The 20879-nt window shown below is 42.9% G+C and overlaps 1 protein-coding gene across 1 annotated transcript; it reads right to left on the bottom strand.

The window, feature by feature from the left end:
- Positions 1 to 7079: 7079 nt before the first annotated feature.
- st6gal2b (ST6 beta-galactosamide alpha-2,6-sialyltranferase 2b) lies at positions 7080 to 13136 on the bottom strand. The gene is made up of 3 exons (XM_042702891.1): positions 13058 to 13136; positions 9284 to 9845; positions 7080 to 7369 (listed from the first exon to the last, which is right to left on the bottom strand). Exons 2-3 carry the CDS (start codon positions 9825 to 9827, stop codon positions 7080 to 7082), a joined length of 834 nt encoding a protein of 277 aa, XP_042558825.1. The 5' UTR covers positions 9828 to 9845; positions 13058 to 13136.
- Between the last annotated feature and the right edge of the window lie 7743 nt (positions 13137 to 20879).

The following is a 20879-nucleotide window of genomic DNA, read 5'->3' as shown; positions in this document are numbered from 1 at the left end:
CACACACTACAGCTTCAATACTTCAGCAATTCTTTTGTTCAATTCAATTTTTTTTCTTCAAATTGAACAATATATTAACTGTTTAAAGTATATTATAAATATAAATACATACAAAACACTTGGCTTCAAACTTTTTAACTTCAAACTATGAACATTATATTAACTGTAAACAACAGTTTATAGTATACTTAAATAAATATAAATAAATACAAAAACAGCTTCAAACTTATTTTGCAAAAATATGAGCATATTTGCCTTTGGAGTCAAAAATGTATTATTTTGTTTGCATTTATTTCATGAAATTTCACCATTTTATGATTTGTTTATACCTATCTTTTCTATCTTGTTTATAGTTAATCTTGTTACTTGAACACACTGAGTACGAGAAAATGTGTACTGCCCCTTTAAGAGACTACCGTAGGTTAAGTATAGCTGTCATCTCCGTTTATTTTTCAGTCTTCGGTTGCTGATCTGCCGTTGACTCTTTGCCTTCTCTCCACTCTTTTCACGCAATTGTTTTGTTGCATTTGCTGCACGTCGCGATGTTTGAATATTTTGGTGCGAAATACAGCCACACTTTTGACCGTTTACCTTTCGGTATTTTCTCTGTTAAAAGGTTGATGGCTAGTTCTGTTTGTGCTTGCTCTGTGAAATGCTGCATGCTCTTCACTGTCATAAGACTGTTGCTATGAAAACACCAATGAGCGTGAGCGACACAGGACAAAGTTTACATTGGGAGCTGGGGCAGTTTTACATGTGCCCCGCGGAATCTGCCTAGCGACCGTGTTCAATTGGCTCAGGCACCGAAATGAAGCACCGAAATCTGCGTTGCATTTCGGTCCGGGTAGGTACCGGTTGTATTGGAACCGGTTCCATATTGGTACCGGTTCTCGGTACCCAACCCTACTCCTGAGTAGCCACTATTCACACTACATAGTTCGAAGTCTTCAGTAAGAATGCTGGAGTGTCTCTCAAAAGAAGGCTCACCCGGCCCAGAGAGTTTGGAGCAACGCATGGTTTATTCTGCTGGCAATACACTAACAGTTTAAACCTTGAGCAAAGTCCCAGGACTCAACTAAACTTACACTTTTAGTTATCTTCTTTTCATGCCTTCTGGGTGCTCCTCCTGTTTGGTCTGGGCTTCTGCCCCTTCTATGTATTTATGAGCCCAGGTGTCTGGCCAGCAGCCCACCTGCAGTCCATCAGAAGATAACGGTGTCAAGGTCGGGCTCACAGAGCCTCAGCACATGCCCACACGCCCTCAGATCAGCACCACAGAGTCTCTAGAGATAACGACCCACCTGGACAGGTCAAGGGGTCAACCAGTTCTTGAGAGCCTCCAGCCTTTTTCTCTTGTGCTGACACAGATTTTTTTACTATGCTTCTCCACAACAGTGTTTCTTTAATTACACAAAATGTGTGCATAATCTAAAGTATTTCAGTGTTTGAATCATCAGTGTTTTATCAGACTACCATAGTGGCTACACAGAAGTATGATGATTCACTGCCTAATCTTCATCCTTAATTATGGATATTATTGTAATCATTCACTTTTCCACTACAGCAGAAACCCTGCAGATGCTTTTCGCTATGCATTTTAAACGAGCCGATTCATGAGTTTAACCTAATGTCATGATCAACAACATTTGTGGATCTAATCTCAAAACATTTCCATGCAGCTGGACAAAAATCACACAATGTGAATGGATGATTATTTAGATGATTTAAATTAAAGGTAATGTATTGCAAGGAACTATTAACAAGCTATGCAAGGCACAATTGCTTGTGTGCTTAACACAGGCTAAAGTTACTTATGTAAACACTTGAGACTGCTTCGTTAGCTTGCTATCTAAGGGTGAACTATACCCATCCAGTTGGATGGCTTCTATTAGAGCGGGCTACCTTCAGGCTATTGTGATCAGGATTGCTAAATTACTTTCCATTCCAGTACATGACAATTTTTAGCAATAGAGGAGCCTAATTTATGGCCTAACGAGTCTGTTTACATTATGAAGGATACACTTTCTTTGAGTGTTACCTGACGTTGGTGAAGATATTTTGCAGTTAGCTCGGAATTCTGCAGGCTACAAAAAACGTTACTCACTTAAGGCTCAATGTCATGGTTACGGATGTGTGTACCTCTGATTTTTACAAAGAGAAAACTTCAAATGGACTTTCCAGTGGCTTTGTTTCCAAAAAAGGCAGTGTACACCTTTATTCCGTTTATGTCTTGCATGGGCATACACATCAGAATCAGAATTCAGACTTCAGAATGTGAATTAATTCACCATCTAGGTTCACAAATATGTATTATCTTGATGCATACCTACTGATACATATCTTATTTTATAATTCACTTTGAAATAAAAAAAATCATAACTGCCCCATTTTTGCCTGCTACTTCCACTACAATGTTAGCATTTTTTTTTTTTAAATACTTACATTTGATCCCTCTTTTATGAACAAACTGACTGGGTTGTCTTATTTCAGAGGTTTTGGTTTGGTAGGCACTCTAGATACCCAAATGTAGCATATAGGATGAAGGGATTATTACGATGCTATTGCCTCACCTGCAGAAGTCTGAAAAGTCACACAGGAATGGTAAATATCTCTGCATTGCATCATTGATGAGAATAGACTACTCATGGTTTTGTGCGTGCATATGTGTGTACATTCATCCCGGAACGTATTATTTGCTCTTGCACTCCACCTATTGATGTTGTTATACTCCACCTACCTACCTGTGTTTGTACAGCAACAGGTCTTCTGCGTTTATCATCCAAAACATACACTGCCATCTCACAGGCCACTTTGTAACTGCCAGGCGTTCTGATTGTGAGTGGACAAACTGAGGCAGGACTCACCCATGAAGCCAGATGAGGGAGGGTTGGGCTGGATGTCCTCTTGGGTGTTGCCTTGTATGATGTCCCACAGTCTCCAAATGGAGTGTGGGTGGAGGACGTAGAAGGGCTGGGTGGGGTGGAGACGCCTCCGCTCCACATATTTGGTGAACAGGTCATAGTCTGGTTTGTTGTACCACTAGAATCAGGACAACAAAGGCTTTGAGTGTATACTAGAAGGTTGAACTACCATAGATTTTAAAGGCTTTGTGTATACTAAAAGGTTGAACTACCATAGATTTCCAAGGCTTTGAGTGTATACTAGAAGGTTGAACTACCATAGATTTCAAAGGCTTTGAGTGTATACTAGAAGGTTGAACTACCATAGATTTCAAAGGCTTTGAGTGTATACTAGAAGGTTGAACTACCATAGATTTCAAAGGCTTTGAGTGTATACTAGAAGGTTGAACTACCATAGATTTCAAAGGCTTTGAGTGTATACTAAAAGGTTGAACTACCATAGATTTCAAAGGCTTTGAGTGTATACTAGAAGGTTGAACTACCATAGATTTCCCATCCATCATACCATCATTTCCCTAAACATTGACAAAATGAGTGCACAATTTGAATGGAGTACTGGGTGAATTAATCTGAGGTTTAATTTATATAGCAATGCTTGGAGAATCACAATACTTTTCTAATAAATGAAACGTCATATGCCTCTGCCTCAATTAAATCTAACACTTATGTTCATGTATTCAAAGTCTATAAATAGATGGTGGTTAATATTGGTTACATAAAATCCCAATCCTGCTGAGCTTAAGTAATGATACTAGGGAACTTGTAGTGTGTTTGCATCTCTCTGTCCCCCTCATCTCCAAGTGCCTGCTGGCAGACACTCTTTCAGCCATCTTGATTAATGCTGTGACACACTTGTGCTGCTGGGAAAAACAACATCTGTTAAGACTAAGTCCTTTCAGCAAACACACGCATGCACACACAGATAGGCCTGCACGCACGCGCACACACAGCCACGTGCAAACACAGAGACAAAACACATATTCACACACCAACACCCCCTCACCAGTGCTCCTATCCAATAGTCTGTGCGGTTATGGCAGCTCATTATACAGTAGTGCCACAGAGTGAATAATCACCGCAAGTTCAGATACGGAGTGCAACTCATTTACCAAGAAGCAATAATCACCGCCAGTTTTGTGCCTCATTAGGAGTTGCCAAATCAGCATGGCATCTATAAACAACTCCTGCTAATAAACGTCTCCACCTGAAGTCTAGATGATTATTAATTGCATCCCAGGTCACATGCATGCCTGTTTCCCTACACCAAACCACGTCATGCAGCAGAAACCATGTTCTCCCTCCCCATTGGTTTTCTAGTGATGGTCCAATATTAGCTATTGGTCCAGATCGAAGGTTCAGCCTCTGGAACTCATCTGTATGCAGAGTGTCAAAGTTAAAGACACTCATCAGACATCCATCCACTGGCACGTGGGCTAAAAGTATGTTCCTACACAGAAACCACTGTATTATGGTTGCGGATCACCAAGACCTATAAACACAAAGGATTTCTGATTCAGTTGTGACGAGGCTGATCAGACATCAAAACAAGAAGCAGTAACATGTACGACGGTATATGCAGTGTATCTGCAAGATGATGTTATCCCTAACACTCTACACGGGTAGATGAATTGTAACTTTGGATTCTCTATGGCACAGCTTCCAATCACGTCATAAACCCTAGCCAGGACACACATGACCATTAAGCACTCTCCCTCCTTCTCTGGCCTTTCTAGCTGTTTTAGGCCTTAGAACCTCATTCACATTGTATCCAAAGTCCAGACAGCACACGTGTACATCTACTCTCTCTGTGCACAACTCATTAGACTGGAAGCACTCTGTCCCGGCCAGCACTACTCACAATGTCTATTACACTTTCATTAAAACACAATTAAGGTTTTAGTTCATCCTGGCAACTGCTGATTCTCTTTACTGTGAAAGACTAGATTAATGAATCCCTACAGCCAGCCCAGTAGCTGGCTTACACACACTCAGTAAACAAAGACACCAAGACTGCCACTCTCTGTGTGTGTGTGTGTGTGTGTGTGTGTGTGTGTGTGTGTGTGTTTGAATTTTATTGAATTTAGAATCTTATGAATAATTTTTAGTGCTGTCAGTTTAACGCGTTATTAACGGTGTTAACGCAAACCCATTTTAACGCCGTTAATTTTTTTATCGCGAGATTAACGCGAATTTTTCTTTATAGATACACATTTTTTGGGGCCTCACAAGCTGTGTAGTAGACGAACGTTACGGTTTGAGTGAATGGTGAGCGCGATACGGCGAAATGGATGATAAAAAGCTTCTGAATGGAAAGTTTACTTTTAAAAGTTGTGTTGTGCAAAAGAAGCGAGCTTCACTGTTGTCTGAAAATGTCAACAGGCAGCTGGCTGAAAGCAAAGAAGTAGTAGGCTTACCTTTTATTGGTAACCTAACTGTTACGGTTCAATGTTTCTGAAATAAGAGGCCTGACTGCTATGTTCCCAGCAAACTTGAAAAAAAGAAAATATTAAGCCATGGTTTAACTGCACTATAGGCTGAGTCCTTGTTTACCTGAAATGTGCACTTTATAATTTTATTTTGTACCACCCTGTTTGGCAATATTGGTTTTCAATAAAATAAAACATTTGCATAAAGCAAGCCAATCAACTTTTCCATGTTGATAAGGGCATTCAAATAAAAATAAAATGATGGAAAAAATAAATAAATGAAGGGACATTTAGAATAGATAAAAATTTGCGATTAATCGCGATTAATTTTGAGTTAACTATGACATAAATGCGATTAATCACGATTAAATATTTTAATCGTTTGACAGCACTAATAATTTTGTATAATCAGAATATTTCATAAAATGTTATTGTTCAAAAGTTATTGAACAAAGCAACAAAAATGCTTTCATAGAGTGTTGTAAAAAATACAGACATAAAATGTACATTGGACACAGTTATTTGCTCCCTTTAAATTGAAATTAGTTCCTCAAACAAAATAAAATACAAATAAGACATACCTGTCCTTAATCTTCAGTGTTCACATGACCTCAATTAACCAATGAATGATTGTTTGACCTCATTAAAAGGGGCTGATTGCCATTGTAAAAAAAGAAATTGGAAATAGAGAGAGAGAGAGCTGTGAGGGCATAACAAATGCTTTTATCAAAAAACTACGTTGTCAAGCGATTAAGAAACAAATGTAATTAATGACATGTTTTGTGATTCTAAACTTGCCTTGCCTAAATTCCATTGAAAACATTTGGAGAGCTGAAATCTTCCATTGCACAAATGGGTCCTGCTGACTTACACGCATGAGTGCATAGCAATGGAAGCGTGGCAGAAAGCTGGAAACTGGTGCTACAACATTAGTAAAGAGTGCCAATAAGGGTGCCCAGTATACATTTTGTGTTTGTACTATTTGACCATTATGCCACTTTTGTTTATTTTCCTTTTGTTCAGTAACCTTGGACATTTTATTAAAATATTCTGGTTATACAAAACTGGTTAATTTCCAAAGAAATTCTGAATTATGTACTTGAAATTCAGGGGTGCAAATTATTTTGACCAGGGCTGTACATTCAACCAGAGAGGAAGGAAGAGTTAATCGAAAAAAGAGCTCCAAAAAAGGAGAGATGCAAAGATCCACACAGATAGAGAAACTCACCTTCACCAAGTCTATATTGTATGGTGCTGGGTCCCATATAGATAGAGAAACTCACCTTCACCAAGTCTATATTGTATGGTGCTGGGTCCCATGCTAGCAGAGAAACTCACCTTCACCAAGTCTATATTGTATGGTGCTGGGTCCCATATAGATAGAGAAACTCACCTTCACCAAGTCTATATTGTATGGTGCTGGGTCCCATGCTAGCAGAGAAACTCACCTTCACCAAGTCTATATTGTATGGTGCTGGGTCCCATGCTAGCAGAGAAACTCACCTTCACCAAGTCTATATTGTATGGTGCTGGGTCCCATATAGATAGAGAAACTCACCTTCACCAAGTCTATATTGTATGGTGCTGGGTCCCATATAGATAGAGAAACTCACCTTCACCAAGTCTATATTGTATGGTGCTGGGTCCCACGCTAGCAGAGAAACTCACCTTCACCAAGTCTATATTGTATGGTGCTGGGTCCCACGCTAGCAGAGTGCTGTTCCTGTACAGTTCACTGGTATTGAAATGATATTCCGGCTTGGCCAGAATCTGTCATAATAACACATACAGAATGAGACATTCCATTCAGTCCCATTACCTGAATGAGCTGTCTGTGTCTGTGTCTGTGTCTGTGTCTGTGTCTGTGTCTGTGTCTGTGTCTGTGTCTGTGTCTGTGTGAGAGGTCGAAGGTCACATTACTCACCTGGGAGTTCATGAGGCGGATGGTGGTTTTGCTCCCCACATCTTTTTCAAAGCCCGCTGTTGGAGCAGCATTAAAGCGCAGGACAGCATCGTGGGAATCTGGCAGAGCAGGAAAACAATAACTAGACACAAGCCTATTCACAAAGTCCATCAGCACAGACCAGAGGACACCTTGACAACTCACTCCTGTGATCATTTCAGAGATTTCCCCTTGCAAGATGACGGCTGTGTGCTCAAAAATAGGATATTACAGTCATTCCAATAGTTTGTCAAGTCCTAATCTCACTCATCAGTATTACAGACCTGGTTCCCAATTATAAGAACAAGGAGGTTTTACGGGATCTTGAAAGAAATATCCATTCAGTACCTACTATACTGATTAGTATTGAAGCCACTCACAGTTGTTCTATACAGCTGAACTACCACGGCTGATGCTATGGACCAAATAAACCACTAGGTGGGAGTAGAAAGCTACTTTCAATTAGTTCATCCAAGACAGGCTAATCACCCAAGATCACTGCAGATTAAGACTGATCAGGGGCGGACTGGCCATCGAGGATACCGGGGAAATCCCTGGTGGGCCGACGGGGTTTGGGGCGGTCCAATATATTTACATTAATCTAAATAGTCTGAAGGCAGAATATGTGCGCAGGGGTAGGGGCGTGGCGGCGGCGGTTAGTGATCCACCCTAACAATTTCATAGTTTCAAGTGTTATAGGCAGAATATGTGCGCAGGGGGAGGGAGCGTAGCGGCGATTACAAACATGAAAAAAGGGGGTACGGGACTGTAAAATGTTTGGGAACCACTGCTTACGCCACGCGTCATAATAGCCTGCACCTGCGCCCGTCGTAACTACGTTACGCCATTGCTCCCGGGCCACTTTTTTTCTCCAGTCCGCCCCTGAGACTGATTATGACTGTGACTAAGAAACCAGAAGGAGAAATAACAAAACAGAAGACTGAAGACACTGAAGAAGATGACACTAGAATAGGCAACTGCAAAGTATGATTCACAGAATTAGCACATCGAAATAGCTGAGAGTACCACTGGATCTAAACAGAATTGTTTTACCTTGCCCTGTTATCTGACAACCAAGGAAAAACCTCTTTAGCAAGCCAAGTTTGTTCTGAAAAAAAAAGACACTTGAGAGTTTCATTCAAGGACTCCGGGGCAGAGAGAGTTCTGAAACAAGTATCTTTCATTGGCTGTCAATCAATGCACCCTTTGAAAAGGAGACCAAGGGAAGGACACATGTGAAAAGATAAAGATGAGGGAAATGAGGAGTGTGTGAGAGAGAGATGGAGAGAGAGAGAGAGAGAGAGAGTGTGTGTGTGTGTGTGTGTGTGTGTGTGTGTGTGTGTGTGTGTGTGTGTGTGTGTGTGTGTGTGTGTGTGTGTGTGTGTGTGTAGTGTAGTGTGTGTGTGTGTGTGTGTGTGTGTGAGATAGAGAGCGTGTGTGTGTCTGTGTGTGTGTGTGTGCGTGTGTGTGCGCGTGTGTGTGTGTGTGTGTGTGTCTGTGTGTGTGTGTGTGTGTGTGTGTGTGTGCGCGTGTGTGTGTGTGTGTGTATGTGTGTGTGAGAGAGAGAGAGCGTGTGTGTGTCTGTGTGTGTGTGTGTGTGTGTGTGTGTGCGTGTGTGTGCGCGTGTGTGTGTGTGTGTGTGTCTCTGTGTGTGTGTGTGCGTGTGTGTGCGCGTGTGTGTGTGTGTGTGTGTGCGTGCGTGTGTCATTAAAGAGTGTTTTTTTCCCCCAAGCTTAGTAGATGCACTAGCCAATCAAAATGCTTTTACTGCAACGCCACACATTAGAATAATGCTACACAGTGATTCCAGTCTTTTTGAAACAGCTTTTTTTCAACTGATCTCATCACATGACATATGACTCGCTTACTTGCTCTTCACATTACCCAACAGTAGAACTGTATTCAGGTGTTTCCCATCACAACTAAACATCTCTATCTGCACTGAATGGAAAAACACAACAAACTCACTCATTGCTCTGAGAAAACACACTCACCAATGTCCTTTCCCAGAGCGGAGTTGAGGATGGATCCAGCTGAGGAGACGACCGCACATGTTGTCAGGCCTGCCGTATACAGCTCCTCCAGGGTTTTGGGCGGCACTAACCTGTCCCAAGCGTGACTGGAGAAAGGGGGTTCTTTCCCATCCAAAGTCCACCTGACTGTCTGGCTCTTCAGCTGGCACAGCAGCTCATGCCTGGACCTCCTGGGCGTACGGTGGCCAGTGAAGGTTACATTGTGTTTGTTGTTAGCCACAATCCTCTGAATGTCCTTGCCAAACACCTTTCCCTGCCACAGCTGGCGCACCACGGCCCTGGCCTCGTCAAAATCCCAGTCCTCCAGGTCCCTGCGGCCCATAACTTGCTTCTCCTTCAGCTCGTCCTCCAGGTCCCTGCGGCCCTGTCCTCCCTCAATCAAACGGCCTTTCATATGGGGCCTGGTGCGTGGGTGTGTGAGAGGGAAGAGGCCATAGTTGAGGAAGAGCACCAGGTTCAAAGCAATAAAGGTCAGCATGAGGAACTGCTTCGTGATGGAACTCATACTGGTCCTAATGAAGACCTGGGAGGATATGAAGAAGAAGAACAAGAAGAAGAATGGAAATAAGATCACAAACCATTCAAAATGTGCAGTGAAAAGGCTGTAAAACCACTCTGAAAGTAAGAGGTTCATCTTAAGACGCTTTTAGTCTCTATGTTCTTGGCCCTCAGGTTCTCAGATGAATAAGAACGGATGACCTTAGCTGAAACCATTGGAAGGGAATCTACTTGCCATGTAAGTCTGTTTTTGAGTGCTGGGGCACATCATTGCTTTACATATTCGTTTTCCCTACGAAATGTGTTGTGCAACTATTTCATATTGAATTCATCATCCTAGATGAATGACTGTAAGGCCTATTTAAGTCCTAAAGCTCAGGCAGGACCACCATCATATGCTAGTTGACCATACTAACAGCAATAATCACATCACAACAATGATCATGGACATTTATACAGTGCTTTTCTACTCATAGAGCACTCAAAGCACTTTACATATGAATACCTCAGACCATGACCAAACACCAATGGCAGAGGCTACTATCTAAGTTGCCAACCTGTGCATCAGTTGGGCGTTCAGTGTCTTGCTGAAGGACACTATGACACTTGCTGAAGAGGAGTCGGGATCGAACTAGCAACCTTTCGATTGCTAAATGACTCCTATACCTCTTGAACCTCCTGAACCACTATTACCTCGGTGATGATGCAATCAAGTTGCACCGATATCCACTGCAAAATTTCTTCAACATAAAATTCTTGTCAGAATCAAGTTGTACTTTTTCCACTAGACAAGGGTGGCATGAAGAATTCCTCACCGAAAGTGAACCACTCGGTAATACGAGCACTATGTGCACTACACAAGCGATCAGTCCACGGTACAATTGTTCTCTACTTCTGACCGAGCTGACCATTCAGGTTCCACAACAATCCTGAGGTTATAACATTGGTTTATCTACAGCATGACATTAACTGGGTGTGATAAAAGTGCAAAACAATTTAAATGACGTTATCAGTTCAGAGGAGGGCAAGACAGAGACAATATCTCAATTCACACCATGGACAATTCAAATCTAATCTAAATGAAATTTAAACAAGATATGCCATTCCACAAAATACCCATCATGTCAAAACGACCTACCGAATTAAATTGCCATCTTCCGGTTGGCCCATCCCTAAATACAAAACATCTACTGTAGGTTCGCTGCCCTCACGCGTCTTGCCTTAAGATGTTCCCAAGCCGTCATCGTGACTCGACCATTCCTGTTACCCGCCTACAGAGGTGTCAGACTTCAGGTGTCCATTTCAGAGAACCTCCACTCCCCCTCTCAGCTCGGACAGACAAACATACGAGGCCCAGACCGATTCAAGGGCTATAATCCATCTCACGGCATGTTGACACAGTAAACTAGGCTCATGCCTCCTCGGGTAGAATGGAGGTCACTATAAAAGCTTTACAAACAGCCATTCCATGGCATGGTTATGGATATGCCCGCTGTACTTTTTCTGACCCAGTCTAAAGACCATTAACAGCGTTCTTCTACAATACTGCACCACATTACTGTTTCACAGAGTTGACTAATGATGATCATTTGTTGGTGTTTGAGTCTTGAAAATACCTACAACTACAACCACACACAAAAAGAGTGAAGGGGTGAAATGCTGATATGACCTCAAATCTAGATAAAACTGACCATGCACCTATAAATAATGGACTCAAATTCTTGGAGAACAATACAATTAAATGTGCTTATCCTGTTCTTCTGTGTTCAAGATGCAGTCCACGATTCAAATCACGTTTTGTCAAAGTTAGGTCATTGCTCCTCACGGTCCCCTGACTGTCTGTTCTGTGTGTATAGTTCTGCATATTCCCTGTAGATTCCACTCTTACCATAGCAAACGTAAGCTGTTCAGAATGCCCTGTAAAATAAAATGGCAAAGGCAAAGGCAGATATCTGCAGATAAGAAAATGAATACAGGGCAAACACAGGCTGTTTAAAGGCAAGATAAACAGATTTTCCAGGCATTCTGTGGAAGTTTCATTAAAGTCATAGACCAATTTCATGAGAGTAAATGTATCTACCTCACTTGAAAGCCCACAGGGACCTGTTGACTAAAGAGGTTCAGGGTTCAGTCCTTGTTATCCGTGAGATGTTTTGTTATGAAAAATAAATCACCATGTTGTGTGCCTACATCAGTCCTACGGTTGTTTCCACATAGCTTGAAGGAGTTGAATCAGCCTTTATCTGATGATCTGACTTCTGGTTGCCAACAGAATTCTTGGGAAGTCACACTTACTATAGTCACATGTTCACTTGTTAAAAAAAACATCTAAATGCACAAAGGCACAAAAGCACATCTTTAAGAAATTATTACGCTTTTATTTTTCTGTCCCAGTAAGATCAGATATTTGTAGTAATCGCATTATGTGGATCTATATATGCAAATTAGTCCTCAGACCCATTCACTTTTTTACATACAGATAGATGATATATATAGGCTATATATGTCTGTCTGTCAAATATGAGGTCGACAATGGTTTTCAGTAAGGTTTAAGAATAAAAACTGGCTAAGGTGTAAAAACGTAAAAACGTAACTTGCAGAATAATTTATGCTAATAAACCATTTGTTTGTATTAACAATCTCCAATTTAATTTCCTCAACCTTTCATTATCGATTTTATTAGCCTAATTTGTATTAAGATGAGTTACAAGAGTTTCCATCCAACTATTTTTTAAGCTCAATCATGAAAATGAAGCAACGTAGGTCTGCGCGCGTTTCCATGCGCTGTTTTATGACCATGACCATTAAGAATGGGCGCTCTCCTAATCGAAGGTAGGAGTTGTGAACAGCTGTAGGATCAAAGACGTAAGGTTGTCTGGGTAACGGAAACACCTGATACAATTGCAACAAATGCGAATTTTTGCGATTAAGCCCGTTTCCAGTTGCATTTTACCCTATGCGAATCGGGAGTTAATCCTCCCCACCTCTAGAAAATCGATTTCTTATTTGACTTTAAAGATTTTATGTGAATTTCAAGCGTTTCCACTTAAAAGTTCCTATTCAAATGATCATAATTTGCATTGTCGGATAGAAACCAATCTACCGTATCACAGAACAATCGCGTAAACAAGTGCTTTCTGTTTGTGGGTCACATGGATTAACGTTAACGATAGAGGATAAAAACAACTACTGATAGCCTACCACAATTGTAGTCTACAGCTAAAGTGAACATCTCACCTGAAATAAAAACGTGACAGCCACATGTTCCACATTTTAGGGTGCATCCGCTCCAAAAGAAGGACAACACTCCGTAATTATGTCGCTTCTCTGACTTCGGAAGCGAATGCTTTCACCTGTCGGCCTTGGGCTACAGGAGGAGGAGCTGATACATCAAAGAGATTGATGTTATGATAAGCATGCGTACAAATAACATCTACTGTACGTTGTGAAACCTGAGCCAACAACTCAAGCATTGTTCACCAGGATATTGTTTTCAAACTTATGAAAAACAAACTTGATGTTGTTCAACATCAACATGTAATAACATCCTTGTACAAAACAAACTAGTTAGTTGGGATTCACACCTTCTTCCATTCGTTCATAATGCCTTTGAGCAAGAGGTGGATGTGCAACTGATTTATACATATTGGCCAAGTCTCTGGGTTTCGGTCTCTGGCTCATTCTGCTTCCACCTGACTTTTTCCACTGACTCATTTTGGAAGGGGACACTCATACCAAGATAGCCTGTTGGCAAATTTTTACTGATAATCTGGTGAACTGATGAGGAATAGTCTATGCCTTGATTTTTCAGAATGGATTTCCCCACTTCAGAGAACATGAGAAGTTCATGTGAGATGATGGAAACTGACTGGTAAAAAGCTTTTGAATTGAATTTTGTATTTGTTCTTCCTGAAGAACATGATGAGATTGCTACATTCATAACAGCAAAACTCTCATTCCATTGTATTGTATCCCAAATCCAATCACATGGAATTACTAATCTGGAATAGGGTGATTTTCAGGGGCAATAAACAAGCCCCTCCTGTTATGAGAACTATGACTATGAGAGAACACACACACACTGTGAAAGGTCGAGATAGCCGTCGCGGTTAGAGCTAGATGGAAACTCATGGAGGACTCAGGAGGTAGATGATGTTAGCAAGATAAGGTTTTTATTTCCTCACATAAGGCAGGAAAACAAGGACATTACTAAACACAAAAATAAAGCAATAGAAATTAAGCTTTTTCAAAGACAAAGAAATGGGCATCATAGCCTCAATACAAATATGCACAATAAATAGTCGACTATGTTAAAAGGACCACATTAGCTGGTCAGTGAGAGCTCGTAAGGCTTACGCCTAATTAAACACGATACCGCTCATGGCCGTAAATTAAAACTCGCGCTTATACGCGGCAGATTCACGTTATCAACTAACAGACGCAAGACGAGACACTAACAACGGTAAGACGTACAATTGCAAAGTGATATTTCGATATATTTTGGTAAATTCAATAAACGGAACATTTATCAGACAAGACATTGAAATTGAGTGATTATTCTAAACAGAGTGGTGTGGATAACGTACATATAAACTGTACACAGACACAAGACACCAAACACGCAAAACACACACAAAACACCTGCACCCAGTCCAGTAAGGCAAGCAGCCTACAGGCTGCAGTGGCGGGTCACACAAGTGCCCCGTCACACACACACACACACACACACACACACACACACACACACACACACACACACACACACACACACACACACTCACACACACACACACACACACACACACTCTCTCTCTCACACACACACACACACACACACACACACACACACACACACACACACACACACACACACACACACACACACACAAACACACACACACACACACACACAGCCTTTGTCTACATGAAGTTCATGAACAGAAATAAGAGAATACCTTCCCAGTGTCAGTGGCAGTGTCCCATCTATACTCACAAAGGCTATAGGTCCGGTTGAGGTGTTAATGTGCTTTGTATACTGTAAATAAGGCATGGCTACCGCCTAAGCCAGGGGAGTACAGAACAAACTCATTCAGTATGTGTCATTCAGGTCAGAGACTCAAGCTTTCTCCCTCTCTCTCTCTCTCTCTCTCTCTCTCTCTCTCTCTCCCTCCCTCTCTCCCTCTCTCTCGCCCAGACCTCCAAATGCTCATCATTCTGTTCTCTCCATTCATTCCAGTGCCTCTCATGACCATCTCACAGGGTGGAATTTGAATGAGGGCTTTGAGACAATGGAGGAGTCTCTGCTGAGAGTGGATGTAGGAAGAGGCTGGTGCATCTGATTTGCAACTCATCAAGTTCGAACTGTTCTAAGAATCTGTATTAATTCTGCTTACTAAGGGATCATTCTATTCTCCACGCATTGACATTGAGGTACACTATATGCACTGTATGTTCTTATGGCATGTCGTATAATGTTTACATTTAGCAATTGTAAAAGTGAAAATGATAAAAGCTGCTGTAAAATAAGCGGAGACAGAACACTAGAACTAACATTACAGTACAAAAACAAAACATCAGAAAAGTAATTAGAGTGATTCTTTAGATTAATTTAAAAGCAGATGACCACCACATATGGACTGACTACCTATCATGCAATAATAATAATTTCAGTGCAACATAAAAAGGAAATAATTTGTTAACCGCACACAATATGAACAAGAAAAAACACATTTGCAATGAGCAGGCTGGATATGAACTGTTTTATTTATCAACTGAAGTTACAACACAACACTGACAAATTTCTCATGTGACTCAAGTCAGTGTGATGGCTGTGACTGAACACTGTCTGTGAGTGCCTTGTAGTTCGGCTCATAAGCACAGACAGCCAGTCTGAGGCAGTCTGTGAGGTGTCTGTCAGTAAGCCGGCTCCTGTACTTAGATTTGGTGATTTTCATCTGTGAGAATGCCATTTCACAGAGGTAGGTTGATCCAAAGTAGGCACTCACTTTTAGTGCACATGCGCTGAGGAGAGGAAACTTCTACAAAAAGTCACTGTCCCACTGACCTGGCTTTCAGCTCGATATCATTTTGCATATCAACCGTCTGCATGTTCACTCCACCTGGCAAAGCAAATGCTTTCTGGAATTTGGCTGCAACCTCCTCTGTATCAATAGGCAGGAATGGGTTTGAAACAAATGCAGCAATATCCTCCATGACGTCTAACTCACCAAAACGTCAGCTGAACTCTGCTGCCAGTTTGTCCAGGTACAGTACTGCTCAGGGTGAAAATCATAATTGTCTTTGATGGACTGTGACATTTTTTCCAGGTTGGTAAAGTGTGTCAGCCTCCCTTCCTAAGCTGTGTGGTCCAGACACAGAGTTTGGCCTTGAACGCATTCACTGCGCTTATCATGTGGGGCAGGTGCCGGCCTTTTCCCTGGAGCTCGTTGTTGAGTGAGTTCAGTTTTGCCGTTAGGTCTGTCAGAAACCCCAGGTCCAGTAGCCACGCATCATCTGATCGTTCCTCGTGCTCCTCGTTCCTTTTCGACAGAAACGCCTTTATCTCATACCACTTTGACCACCAGTGTCATTACATGAGAAAAGTCCACAACTTTCCCAGCCAAGGCTTGCTGATGAATCACACAGTATCACACGAGTGATACTTCATGAAGTCGGGGAAATCCGGATCATTACGGCACAGTGCTATAAAACCAGCGTGCAACACCGCACATTGCCGGTGTCCCATCGGTAGTGATTGCCACCAGTTTATGAATGGGGATGTTATTTTCATGGACATAGTAGCTTTTAAACACATTGTAAATATCCTCACCTCTCATTCTCTGCTTTACATGGAGAAGAGTGAGGAAGTCCTCCTTTGTTGTAAAGTCCTGGAAAGCCCTTCTGACAAATATAACAAGCTGAGCTGTGTCCATTACATCCAGCGATTGAAACTGCACAAGTCCTTCAACACCTGTCACCAACATGTCTCCTGCCCCACGAGAGGAGACAAGACTTTGGATCATGTCTATACCAACATGGCTGATGCTTACAAAGCTGCCCCCTCCCCTACCTAGCACAGTCTGACCACCTCTCTTTGTTTCTTCCCCCAAAATACACACCACTCATCAAACGTGTGAAACCCACAGTGAGGACAGTTAAAGTGTGGCCAGAGGGAGCAGACTCTGCACTACAGCACCGGTTTGGACACACAGACTGGAGTGTGTTTGCCACCCAGGCCACACTTGACTCCCACACGGACATCAACGCCTATGCCTCTTCTGTACTGGACTTTATCAACACCAACAACAATAGTGTCACCACACTCAAACAAATCACCACATTCCCTAATCAGAAGCCATGGATGAACAGGGAGGTCCGCCTTTTGCTGAAGGCACGTGATATTGCTTTCAGATCAGGTAACACCCAGGCCTACAGTTCATCCAGGGCCGACCTGAAGAGGGGCTTCAAAAAGGCCAAGCACAGCTACAAGCTAAAGATTGAGGAGCACTTAAAAAACAACTCCGACCCCTGACGCATGTGGCAAGGCATCCAGGCCATAACGGACTATAAACCCATCAACACCTCCCCCCAAACTGGCGAAGCATCATTCCCTGATGAGCTTAACAGCTTTTATGCACGCTTCGACAGGGACAACCAGGAGGCGGTCATCAAGGCTGTGCTCACTACAGACAACCAGCCCCTCACACTTTCCTCCACCGACGTGTGTGCTGCACTGAGCAGGACTAATGCACGAAAGGCTGCTGGCCCTGATGGCATCCCCGGACGCGTGCTCAGGGCCTGTGCTGGGCAGCTGACTGAGGTCTTGACTGACATCTTCAACCTGTCACTGGCCCAAGCAGCTGTCCCCACGTGCTTTAAAACCACCTCCATCGTGCCGGTGCCAAAGCACTCCAAGACAGTGAGCCTTAATGACTTTCGCCCAGTTGCACTCACCCCAACCATCATGAAGTGCTTCAAGAGGCTGGTCCTGGCTCACCTCAAATCATGTTTATCACCCACACTGGACCCCCTCCAATTCCCCTACCGCCATAATAGGAGCACGGAGGATGCCATCTCCACGGCACTACACTCCGCCCTTTCCCACCTGGACAACAGCAACACCTACGCGAGACTGCTGTTCATAGACTTCAGCTCTGCATTTAACACCATAATCCCCTCCAAACTGATCACCAAACTCAGTGTCTGGGCATCAACACCTCCCTCAGAAACTGGATTCTGGGCTTCCTAACCAACAGACCCCAGTCTGTCAGGTTAGACAACAACACCTCCTCAACCCTCATCCTGAACACTGGTGTCCCACAGGGCTGCGTGCTGAGCCCTCTCCTCTACTCCCTCTTCACCTACTACTGCACACCTGTACATGGTTCTAATACCATTGTACAGTTTGCAGACGACACAACGGTTATTGGCCTCATCAGCGACAACGATGAGTCGGCCTACAGGGAAGAGGTCCAGCACCTGACAGAGTGGTGTGTCAACAACAACCTGGCTCTCAACACAAAAAATACAAAATAACTCATTGTGGACTTCAGGAGGACCAAAGGTGGCGCACACACCCCGATCCGTATCAACGGGACGGAGGTGGACCGTGTCACCAGCTTTAAATTCCTGGGTGTCCACATCTCTGAGGTCCTCTCTTGGACCCTCAACACCTCAACCTTAGTCAAGAAGGCTCACCAGTGTCTCTTCTTCCTGATGAGATTGAAGAAGGCCCATCTGTCTCCTCAGATTCTGGTGAACTTCTACCGCTGCACCATCGAGAGCATCCTCACCGACTGCATCTAAGTCTGGTATGGCAGCTGCTCTGTTGCGGACCGCAAAACACTCCAAAGGGTAGTGAAAACTGCCCAACGCATCACTGGTTCCTCACTCCCCACCATCGAGGCTGTCCAGCGCAAAAGATGTCTGCGGAAGTCGCGCAGCATTGTGAAGGACAGCTCCCATCCCAACCACAGACTGTTTGCCCTCCTCCCCTCGGGGAGGCGCTACAGGGCCCTCCGTTCCCGGACCAGCAGGCTCAGGAACAGCTTCTTACCTGCGGCTGTCACCCTGCTGAACTCTGCACCACGGTGATAGCCCCCCTGGCTACCCTCTCACACTCCTTCCTACAGTGACTGTATTTCCCCCCTCTACCCTGGCCTGACCGCCACACACCTCCCTCCAGCCACTGAACATTTGCACTAATTGTTGTATAACTACTGTACATTTCTCACATATAGTGTACTCATATCTATATTATTTTAAAATTGTTGTCCATATTCATAGTATTTATATCATATCATGTCTCCTACCTCATTTATAACTTCTACTGCCACCTTCACCTGTACCACATACAGTATATCTATATCACATCTGCACTAATCACCACTATTGCTGCTCATGTTCTTACTGTTCAGTATTGCTGCTAATGTTCTTACTGTTCATACCACTTATATCTTATCATACTGTATCCTATTTATCTTATTTTATATACTCTGCACTCTTCTGCTTTTGCACTTCTGGTTACATGCTAACTGCATTTCGTTGCCACAGTACTTGTACTCTGTGCAATGACAATAAAGTTGAATCTAATCTAACCTGTTGACCAACGTTCTCTGACAGTAACTCGACCCTTCGTGTCACTGTTGCAGGACCAAGCGGTACAGCACGGAATGCAGCTTTTATGTCCTCTTTGTTTGTGAAGTTGCTGTAAACAGTCTCCGCGGTGACGGCTATTGCTTCCTTAAATAAATCCTGTAAAAGGTTTCTTGTGTTTAGCCAAAAGGTGGCTAATACGAAATGACGCTTCAGTTGCAGCCTTACTTTGAGAAGTGGGTTTTGTGAAAAGCGACTGAGCCGCCAACTACTACTATCCACCTATTATTCTGTCGGTGAATTGCTTTGCAACACGCACAACCCTGTATGCAAATCCAGGCGCACGAGAACGTGCGTTCAGTTTAAGAATCCTCCGCGTTCATGAATCAGGCGGAGATCTTTCTGACGTTGGTCTTCCGAAGTCCGTAAGAAAACATTTTATTTTGGAGAGCGACAGGGAAAGTCTCCGAGATCGACGGGTTGGCGACCACTGCTGTAATGCAACAACAACTTTACACAATGGGTACTTTCATTGTGTAAAGTTTTATTTTAATAGGAGTAAAGGAAAAAAATACATTTTTGAGGTGTATTTTTGCCATGCATTATTAGCACACATCTCAGATTGATGAGAATTAAACGAATTTCCTCAACTAGGATTTCTTAGGACTTTTAGTATGTTGTTCTGGATACCTCATAGAAATGATCTATGCTGAAAAAAATTATTTTACAATTAATTCTATTTTTGGCTCCAAAATGGGTTACTTTGCCTGGCCTAATAGACGGGTCAAGGTAAACTTTCCTTCTGTAGCTCACGTTAACAGATTAAAATGCTTATGTGTACGCTGATCTAAATGCCTGTAACATGTATCTGAAATATGTTTGCATGCTCATCTAGGTTGTTTGGGAGATGCCAGGAAGCCCAACATGTCAGTGTTTGTTCTGTCAATGATACATCAAGGTAACATGACACAATGTTGATGTATGCAAAAGCTTGACCACTGCCTGGTTTTAGCCAGTTAGGCTTAACCCCAACTCCTCCTTCCCTCTCCTCTCCAGAACAACAGTGTTGCAGCTGTCTACGGGGCAGGTCGCCGGATCTGAGTCCTCCTCTTCGCACACTGCATGCCGTATTAAGTGGTAACGTGCACCTCACCATTGCTGTGATACCTGTTTGCAGTGTCTGTGCCTACGTGTGTTGTGTGCAGGTGTGTTTGTGTGTGTGTGGACGTGTGAGTAGGCTTAAGAATCAAGAGCGCGGGTGGCGTGTTGGTCTCACTCCCTTTTTCAGGACAGGTAACCCCCTGCAACAGCTGCTCCCTATATCCCCTACCATCCTGGTGGCAGCCAAACCCACCCTTGAAATATTTTATCATCATTTAGCCATGTATTATAAATACTGTTATTTTTCTACTTGAATACCTCGTCTCTGTCCTTACTGGAGCGTACCTGTGTGAGAGCCTGCTTG

Source organism: Clupea harengus, chromosome 21 (genome assembly GCF_900700415.2).
Source record: "Clupea harengus chromosome 21, Ch_v2.0.2, whole genome shotgun sequence".
Taxonomy (NCBI): Eukaryota; Metazoa; Chordata; class Actinopteri; order Clupeiformes; family Clupeidae; genus Clupea; species Clupea harengus.
The sequence above is the reverse complement of the archived record's forward strand: the minus strand, read 5'-3'. Positions and strand labels throughout refer to the sequence as shown.